Below are 10,370 nucleotides of genomic sequence, written 5' to 3' on the forward strand. Positions count from 1 at the left end.
AAGCCAAAAATCCGTCACAAAAATAAAAACTTCAAAAATCAACGGGATTTTTTAACCGATTGAAACTTGCACTTCATCAGACTAAAATAGTATGGACTATAAAACTGAATACCTAAAAATCTTCTAAAGATTCGGAGTAGAAAGTTGAACTTTTGATGAACATTTTTTAAATTTTCCTAAATTTTTATAAAGTTTGAAACAGTGATTTATACGGTTTTGGTTAAAGCTTGGAAGATATTTTTATAGAAAAATAACAAAAATAAATAAATATTTAAATATTTAAAAAAATCAAACGTGGTTATTTGTTTGAGTCACTGTACATACAGTTTTTTGTTAGAGAGTGTTTTGATTTATGGGGTTTTGCCAAAGTAGCTGCCGCCGATGTGTAAATACTAAAAAACTATTGTAAAACTATAGCATAATGCTGACTTATATAAATTAATTTTTTATATGAAAAACTGATATTAAATGGTTCTATGAATAATTCAAAAACTAATATGAATGAATACCCAAACTTCTTTAACGGAATCTGAAGGTGACGACAGATCTTTTTTTTTTAATTTAAAATGCAGATACAACTGGTTCTACAGTGACTGGTGTTTGTATGTATGTACATATGCATGTGTGTATGTGTGTATATGTATTTAAAAGCACATAATAGCCATACCTTTGGTTGGCACAATAATGAAGCGAGTCAAATTAAGATAAAAATGCTGTATTGCATCGGCTGATAAGGCAACAAGTTGGTAAACTATGAGTTCAAAAACAACAAGAATACAACAACAGTGCTGCGATATCAAGTATGATGTAGAAATACGCAAGAAATCTTAATAAAAAATTTCAGTTGATTTCATGTCGTTGTCGTCGGTTGAGTGTGAACGGAAAGACTTTTTTCGGAAGCGAGGCGAATTTCTGTGATTTTTGCAATTATTATTCTTTTAAAAGGAAAAATAATACATAGACTACTACCTTAATTTCTGTAATTATTTCGTCAAATCTGTTACACTTACTTATTTGACGTACATATTTAGGCAGAGTTCGGATTTTTTTGGGCCCTTACTTATTAATTCTGATTGCATGTACCATATGCATTAGGGTGATCAAAATATAACAGGAAAATCAACTTATCGGAATTTTCTCGCCGCCACTCGTCAGAACTATAGAAAATGGAAAATAAGAAGACACGTTTTTTGTTTTATTTTAAAATCTGTTAATATTTAACGATGCCGCTGGGGTTTTTCTTTATATCTACATATTTTATATGTAGAAAATATATCGAGCCCTAACCGCGAAAATAGCGTAAGCGACATTTTTTTCAAAATTTTCTTTTTGATGCCGAAATGATCTAGGAATATTTCTGCATCAAAAAAAAATTGAAAATAATGTCGCCTACGCTATTTTGGCGGTTAGGACTCGATAATTTTTCGTACATTTGCTTTGAAATCGTTAAAAGTAAATACGATTTTATCAAAAAAAAAATAATAATTTCTTTAGAATTCTTCCAAAAAGAATTATTATGCAAATTTAATTTTAAAATTTTACAAATTTTTCAAAACGTGCGTGAAATATGAGATGAGATTGTTCGTTATAAAAAATTTTAAAGTTAAATGTGCGATAATTATTTTTCCCATTGAACACTTCAAGGCCCCGGGCGGCACGGTTAAATTTGAACCGACTTCAAAATAAAAAAAAACCAAGGGTCACCTTATATTCGATATTATGCAGTTCTAAGGACTGGCTATGATTTTTTTTTTTACCTCCCTAATGTACATACATACGCACATGTGCACATTTTTTCGTAGGCATGTATACAAGTGTTTTTTATTGGCACTTTCCGTTTTGCTCGCAACATTCTTATTTAATATTTTCTTACAAAGTTGAATTTGTACGAGCCGTTTTTATACTGTAGGTGACAAATTTATTGCTTAATGGAAATATTACTCGACATGCATCTAACCCGAGCACGCAGAGTTTTTTGATCGTGACAAATATTGCTTTACGTTATCGGCAAATAATAAGAAAAATAATTAGGTTCTTCTAAACGACTAAATAACTATTTAGAGGACTTGAAACCACAACCAATTATTTTTTTAACGGTGTAAAAATTGATAATACGACTTTTATGGTAGCATGCGAATCCCTTAAATATAGTATTAATCGTTTCGAGTTTATGACATATGTACAACAATACGACAGTATACAACACCTTGTGTGCCCTTATAAATTTCTTAATAATTAATTGGTTTTAAAATATTCAAATTCACTACAGCAACGCTAGCAATTTTTACCCCTGTCGTTACGAAACGAAGTCACTGTGCAGCGCGCGCATTTCTATCGTCTCCCTCATATCCACACCCATTTTCGAGAGCACTCTCCCAAGAATACTCTCTCCACTCTGCTAGAACAAATGACGACTAGCTTTGCTGATTTGTCGCTTTCTCTCCTTATCGAATTTTGACATTTCCCCAGTCAAAAGCGCCACTGCAAAGTGGATGCATTATAAAATTTCTTCTACCTTCTGGCGTGGTGTAGTACTAATTAAATAGGTTAATAAAACTTGCTGAATCGGGCGGAATTAATATAAAAAGTCTACCATAACCAGTGCAATGCAGTCTAATCAACGCAATAACCTCTTTTATTATTGATTGTTATTGTTACTTGTCGTTCTTGTTGTGCTCGCTCGCTCTGCCGCCGCCGTCTCTTATCAATTCGCTGTCGCGTGTGTGTGTGTGTGTGTGTGTGCGCTGTGCTAAAATTACCCTGTTGGAAAATCTGTAGTTCTGAACTGGTGCGCTTCTAGTACAGTTAGATCCAGTAATGTACAGTTCGCGATAAATCTCTTTTGCATGCAAACAACTGGCGAATTTAAAATGGCGATGTCCTAGGAAGTGTCCGCTGCATCCCTTTTTCGATAGTTCCGAACGAGTCCTAAATTCTATAGTTACGAACCAGTTCTAAAGTCGACAGACGAAAGAAAAAAGTATCATGATTTTTTCATGTCTTTAGTTCTTCCGCGTGTGCGATTTTTAATTATGTTAAATTTGAAATTAAATTTGTATAAATGATTGTAAGAAATGTACGTTTACATGCCTTTGGCTGTATCTGAGTTTGCAGAGGTGCTTGCTGTTATTGGTTAGATTCCAGAAGATCCAAGATGTTAAAATGTTAACATAAATTTTTGTTTTTGTATTACCAAGGTATGAAAAAGCATCTGCGAAGTGCAGACTAGAAGCGTATTTGAACGAAAAAGCCGCCAAACTCATATCAATGTAAAATAAACAAGCCCCCGCTGCATCCCTTTTTCGATTGTTCCGAACTAGTTCTAAATTCGACAGATTAGATTTGATCGTTCTGCATTAATTTTGCTATAGTTCCGAACCAGTTCTTAATTACCTTAGATATAGATTTCTAATGGAAAAGGTGAAATAAAATAGCTTTTAAAAGTACCACATTTCGACGATTTTGGACAGGTGGGGATCTAGTTATTATCGGACTGGTTCCCTTCAGGGTATATGTATATACCTATGTGTTAAAAAACTCCATTTAATGCATCAAAGCACGTTTAATTCAAAGATATATGTACATAGATACATATGTATGTATGTATCCAGTGGGAAAATGTATGGTAATCGAAAAAATAATCAGTAAAACAGATGTTTTCACATTCGGAAAGGCATTATTTTTCCCAGGGTGCTATCCTAAATTAAAGTAGTAGGCATTCAATTTTGCATTACCTAGTAATCAGTGAATTTATGCTATTTAATATGATTTGTTTTGGAATTTTTGGATACATTAGAATGATTATTATATATTAATAAGTAATGGAATCTTAAACTCAAAAGAAATACATTATATTATTTGTCACGCATGTAATGATATCACTACTTTTCTCACTGGGTAGATATATTCGTAAATACATTCCCGCGTAGCACATACAAATGCATGTACATATTTATGTATGTATGCACATTTGTTTATATCGTTGCTTGAATGTAGAAAGTCCCGGTCTAAGAAGTATTTCTGTTACAAACTTTATAACGAGTGGTTTTTGTCAAACACTGAAAATATTTTGTTGATGCTCATAGTAATTGTTTTAAATTAAAAAAAAAAAACTAAGTCCTTAGTGAGTGATATACAGAATTTTGTACGACGTCAGATTTAGAAAGAGAAATGAGTTAGGATCCTTCAATGCCAAGGTAACGATGTGTGTCTATTAAAAAATCTGTATTGAGTACGAAATATCTATAAAGATATCCAGTACATTCGTTCGATATGATGTCAGCCTTTGTCTTCCTGAGACCACCAACCAGCCGGCAGAGATAGCTTCTTCATTAAGGGTCCGGATATTCCAGGTGCATAAATTCAAATGGTAATCCTTTTAACGTAGTGGCAACCACACCCAGCGCACGCGAGGTTTTACGCCTTATCCCTTCAACTCACTCTCAAACAGATGTTTGGTCGCTTTACTGCATTAAGGAATTAAAAAGTAAAAATTGTATGGTGAAATTTTTTTTAGGAAATCTTACTATGGAGTGTTGAAATCCGTTTCAGCAGACTCTACAGGTACACCCTCTGTGCTGGCTGCTATAGCACCTGAGTGGTGTACCAGCATCTGTTATGACAAGCTTTCTTATTCCGAATGTACATATATTTTGTTTTGGGTTTGTTAAAGTGAAGATTACTTATTCCGCGCAATCGCCATCAAAGAATTTCCTATTAATAACACGTATGTGCCTATTAGATTTTCTTGAATGCCTGTCAACTGTATATTGGATTGACTGTTCGATCCTGATACACAGTGAATCGTGGCCAATTGCCACAAAGGAATGCAGAATTTCAGCTCCAACCGCAACAGACTCACAAGCACAAACTGAGTTGATGCCCATTTGCAAGTTCGAACTTCGCCACATGCAAAGCAGAAGTTGCTCCCCACTTGCTAGTCGCCAGTCTCTAGGAGATCTAATAGGAATATTATTATTTCACAGTGCATTTTGTGTGCTTTACCATATTCACCGATGAATTTGTATCTTTCTGTTTATATGTTCGTTTTTATATTCAACAATTTTTATGAGCTCGAGGCCGTTTTTCAGTGAAAACTTATTGTGGAAAAGCAACAATAATTTGAAAAAATGGTAGAAGTGATAGCTATTTCGGAAATCACCACATTTCCTCATCAGACTGCTTTCAGTAGGATTCGTTTTTATTTGTTATTAACCATTTCACACATTTTCGTTATTTTGGCATTTCTCTTACGACAGCTTTCTTTGTTTTGGGATCAAAAAAATGCCTAGCGTGAAGCGGTTAGGGTCCAAAATGCGGTAGTGACGACAAACCTCTACCGCTAGAAAAAGTTCAGCAGCTACAGCGGCAACATCTGCTTCTCATTTATAGGAAATCGGTAAAATGTCTGCAAGTGCGAAAGGCGTCATCTGTATGTCGAGTCTTGAACTTCGGCCGGAACATCGACTATATTCGCGTCTCAGTGAACTTCACGATTTTTACTGCAGCCAGTTTGGAGAGGAACCGGAATTTTATGTTCGTATGCCTGGACGGTAGGTGGTGTGATGGTGTAGTTATATGGTGCCCCGACATGCGCTAAATTTTCAAAAAAAAATTATAGGTGTCGCCCTCACCGATATGCGCAATAATGAATGAAACGTTTACTAAAACTTAAAAAATACCAGCAATTTTAATTACCAGTATTTTTACCAGTATTTTTTTTTTTTTTACAAAATTAAAAAGTAAAATTCAAAATTAATATTTTCAGCCAGTTGCCTTCCTCTGAAATTTGAGACATTTTATAAATGCACATGCATATGCAGGTGATCGATTTTATATACGTAAGGCTGGTTGGTTTTCACTGTCATATTTGGAGACAAAAATTTATTAGCATATCTGTGGGCAGAGAAAAATAACGTATGTACATATCGATGGTCCAGTGCAATAAAGACACAATTCAAAATTCGAAAAAGGAAAACTGTTACTACTGTCAAGTGGCTCATGTCTCTAATCAATGTCTAATCCATTTCCATCCCTTACTACAGTAAGCAGTAAGGATTGCTAAAGTAAGTACAAAAGATTAGACATGGATTCGACAAGGATTAGAGGCATGAGCCACTTAACAGTACTAACCGATTTTATTTTTTGAATTTTGAATTGTGTCGTTATTGCACAGGACCATCAATATGTACATCTTCAAAGCTTTTTATTTTAAAAGAAAACATTCAGTGGTTGAAAACAGAAAAAATTTAAAAGGCGGTAAATTATTTTTCGTTGACATATGCTGTTTTTGCCTCAAGTTCTTTTCGTGCTCTCTCTGTCGCGATCTTTTAAGGTGTCATCTAAACACTTTAATTTGACGAAAAAAATTTAGCTAACAAAACTTTTTGGTACAAAAAAAAAAAGAGAAAAAAGGGATAATACATAAAAAAGGGGTATAGTCGAACATCGGTGTTTTGATTCTTTGAAAGATTTTAGTTGAAATCCTTGCTGAATTATTATTATATTCCAAAAATTTAAATCTATTTCAAATCAATAACAGTTAAACACAAAACGATGGTTTTTATAAGCAAAAAAAATGTCATTCCGTTAAACTTAGAACCAACCATCTTGGGATTTGCGACCTTTCGAACTTCTTCACTCGAGATTTCTGCCGCGAAATCCACTGCCACACTTTTTGTCACATGGATCAAGAAAATAAGCCTAGAGCTCGATCTATACGTCGATGGCACCAAAATACCGACATTCAACCTATCCAACAAAGTCATCAAATCACTAACCGACAGCATCTCGGGAGCCTATAAATAGACCCTGGTCACAATATACAGAGAAATCGGCCGATCGATACCAAAGTATTCAGCACCTGTGTGGTTGACAAGAACGAACGAAAGGCAGTGTAGAATATTGCAATCCGGCCAGAACTCAGCTCTACGTACGGCTACAGGCTGTTATCCACGAAGAAAGCCAGACATCCTATTACCGAACAGTTCTTCGTGAAATTTAACTGAGGAAACCACCCCAACAATGCTCTGCTTCGAGACGACCCGACTCCATGTCCCTGTTCGACTGGAGAGCAGACATCGAGTTTGCGAAGACGCTCAAATCCAACGTCGGCTTCTCAACCGGGAATAATAACGTGACCCTAAACCATTCTGTAGAAGATATAGAGGTGAAAAACATACATAGATCCATAGGAGGGACAATTCGAGGGTCAACAAGGGTTCGCGAGAAAATCAGAATCAGGTTTAAAGACATGAAGGGATAGGTCTGCGAGCGTCCTCTCTTGGACATGGCGTGGGCCTGTGCGAACACAGAGTGAACTCTTTAACTATAGCTTTCCATTTAAGCCAACCTTATCTGAACTAAAAATATGTGTAAAATAATTTTTTATGAACAGGCGCGGTGTTTTACACATGCAACTTTTTTTTAAATTTAAATACGTTTATATAAAAATATACATACACATAAATACTTTTCTTTTTAATTGACAGCGTTAATATAATCGGCGAGCATGTGGACTACTGCGGTTACCCAGTCTTGCCTATGGCCATTGATCAGTGCATTCTGCTCGCAGTCGGCCAAAATGCGGAAAATACATTTCTACAAATACGAAACGTCGAAGCAACGTACTACGCGAACTTCAAATGTGATTTGAATGCCTTAAGGTATGCACTAACTAATAGGCAGCACTCCTTCACCCACTCATTTCATTACTTAGCTGAGAAATATTTACGCGTCACTCATTGTCTCTCTTCGCAGCATTGACTTACCCGCAAATGGCGGCCCAAAATGGTACAATTACTATCTGTGTGGTGTTAAGGGCATCTACGACCAAATTCAACAGCTAAGCGATGATAAGCAGCCATTCAACCCACTCGGCATGACAATCGCGCTTAGCGGCAACATTCCACCAGCCTCGGGCTTGAGTAGCTCGAGCGCGCTAGTTAGTGCCGCTGCATTGGCCACAGCACATGTTCATCAGCTGCCTTTGGATCGCAGGCACTTGGCCGCCATATCGGCGCGCTGCGAACGCTACATTGGCACACAGGGTGGAGGTATGGATCAGGCCATCGCCTACCTGGCCAAGGCTGGCTGTGCGCAATTCATTGAATTCCATCCGGAGTTAAATGCCACACCTGTACAATTGCCAGCTGGCGTATGCTTCATTGTGGCGAACAGCCTAGCGGCGAAAAACAAAGCCGCTTCATCGGATTTCAATGAACGTGTGGTGGAATGTCGACTGGCTACGCGCATTGTTGCAAAGCATGCGAAGTGCAGCAACTGGCGCAGAATGATTCGCTTTGTGGAATTGCAAGAGTCGTTACGTTGTACGCTCGCTGAGCTGGAAGAGCTGGTGCGGAAATTGTTGCCAAAGGATGTTTACTCGCGAAACGAGTTGTGCGCGGCCGAATTGGAGGTCAACGATGAGGAATTCGAAAAGGAATTTCTCACGGCCAATACGCGGCATATGACACAATTTAAACTACGTCAACGTGCGCTGCATGTCGTACAGGGTAAGTAGAAGAAGCGAGTGGGAAGTCGACATAAAAGTTATTGTAAATTTCGTTCTACTTATTAATGGTACATATTCCAGAGTCCCTGCGTGTGGCGAAATTTCGTGAAATATGCGCGCAAACAAACGGTGACGGCGACAGCTATATCGCGAATAAGCACTCGCCTCCACACCTCCACAATGGTGTTAACGGCGTCCATGGCACATCGAATGGCAGCAGTGTCAGCGAACTCCAAGAAAATGATGATGATGGGGGCCTAACGAATTCGACGAAACGCTTCACCGTGCTGTCACAATTGATGCGTCAATCGCATCAAAGTCTTAAGGAGCTGTACGAGTGTTCACACGTTGATCTGGATCGATTGATTGCCTTATCCGATGAGGCAGGTGTGGGCGCACGGCTCACCGGTGCTGGGTAGGACATTTATATTTATAAGCTGTACTACTTTTACTTTAACATCCTCTTTATCGCGCAACAATATTTATGTACATATGTAGTATATATGTACATTAGGGCGGGTTGATTTTTATTTTTTTTTTAATCTTATAGCAAAAACGTAAACTACATAAAATTCTAAGAAAATTCTCCGAAGAAACTATGTATATAAAATAAAATCCTAATCCGCGCCTCACGACTTGAAAATTTATATGGCCGCCTTTGCCAAAAAAAAATAAATGTTAGAAAAAATAGGTTTTTCCAAAAAGAAATCGAATTTTCTGAATAAAATTGTTTAGTAAGGTAGTTCTTTTGCACTTTATATTTTTTCTACGCTCATAATTTTTTTTCATTAAAAAAAATATTCACCCAAGTACGCAAATCAGAGGAGATGCAAATTGGGGTTCAACTGCTTTTTTGATAATTGAATATTTTGATTAGTCTCAAAACAAAACCTGCATAAACTATAATATATTTCAAAAAAAGAAAATAATTTTAGCGAAAGAAGATAAACAAAAAAATTTTCAAGTCGAGAGGCGCGGATTAGGGTTTGATTTTAGACCCATGGTTTCTTCTGAGAATTTTCTTAGAATTTAATGTAGATTACGATTTTGCTATACGATTTTTAATATTTTTTTTTTTTCATCCATACAAATCAACCCGCCCTAATGTACATGCACGTGTACTTACACAATTCACTTCGCTTATCGCCTTAACTGTGTACGCATGTTTTTATATGTTTTTGTATTCTCCTTTCAGCTGGGGTGGCTGCATTGTTGCTTGCTGTGATTCAGTCGAAGCTTCGGCTAAATACATAAAAATGTTAAAGGAAAAATATTTCACACTGCTGCCGCCACATTTGCTGGATCGTTACGGGGCTAACGACTTTAATGATGTTGTATTCGCGACATTTCCCGGCAATGGCGCGGAAATCTTCAAATTTAAGTGCGTGTGATTGTCAACTGCGCCGGATTCTGTTGGGAAGATGAAGCTGCCAAAATCTTGCTGAAATATATTAAATAAATAAATAAATAATAACTTGTCTTTATCATATATCTACCAAAAATTTGTAACACAATGGACTTATAGCAAATAAAAAAATTTATTTAAAGGTAATGGTAGCAGCTATTATTTACTACAAGTGTAAAGCTGTAAAAAAAATGGTAGTTGTAGTAAATAATTCAACGTTTTAATACGCATCCTGGAAGTTAATAAACAGTATTGAAAATCTCGACACTAAAAATGTGAAAGTAAATGTTTGTTTTCATTTGTTAATACATTTCTATAATATGCTTGGTTAGACTTGATGACCCAAATTAGGTAAAACTCGATTAATAGGTTATGGAGATAGACTTGCGTAGGCGGTGCCACGCCCATTCATGGAAAATGGGCGTAATTTTAGATTCCAAAAATGTTCAACAA

The 10,370-nt window shown here is 36.4% G+C and overlaps 1 protein-coding gene and 1 long non-coding RNA gene across 5 annotated transcripts; one reads left to right on the plus strand and one right to left on the minus strand.

Moving 5' to 3' along the window:
* The first annotated feature begins 893 nt into the window (after window positions 1-893).
* Window positions 894-10,090, plus strand: LOC118747949 (N-acetylgalactosamine kinase). 4 transcript variants are annotated; one of them, XM_036482187.1, is made up of 6 exons: window positions 894-979; window positions 5,392-5,552; window positions 7,491-7,664; window positions 7,759-8,513; window positions 8,594-8,927; window positions 9,708-10,090. In XM_036482187.1, the coding sequence occupies exons 2-6, from the start codon at window positions 5,404-5,406 to the stop codon at window positions 9,901-9,903; spliced, it is 1,608 nt and encodes a 535-aa protein (XP_036338080.1). In that variant the 5' UTR covers window positions 894-979; window positions 5,392-5,403; the 3' UTR covers window positions 9,904-10,090. The 4 variants fall into 4 exon arrangements, with proteins under 4 accessions (XP_036338080.1, XP_036338078.1, XP_036338079.1 ...); XM_036482185.1 differs by lacking the exon at window positions 894-979 and adding an exon at window positions 2,465-2,546 and having other exon boundaries at window positions 5,259-5,552; XM_036482186.1 differs by lacking the exon at window positions 894-979 and adding an exon at window positions 2,465-2,546.
* LOC118747951 lies at window positions 4,092-5,082 on the minus strand. The gene is made up of 3 exons (XR_004994004.1): window positions 5,014-5,082; window positions 4,527-4,959; window positions 4,092-4,466 (listed from the first exon to the last, which is right to left on the minus strand). It is a non-coding gene; the product is annotated as an uncharacterized LOC118747951 (long non-coding RNA).
* Window positions 10,091-10,370: the final 280 nt, after the last annotated feature.

Source organism: Rhagoletis pomonella, unplaced genomic scaffold, assembly GCF_013731165.1.
Source record: "Rhagoletis pomonella isolate Grant_MI unplaced genomic scaffold, Rhpom_1.0 Rhpom_scaffold_00012, whole genome shotgun sequence".
In the NCBI taxonomy this organism is placed as follows: Eukaryota; Metazoa; Arthropoda; class Insecta; order Diptera; family Tephritidae; genus Rhagoletis; species Rhagoletis pomonella.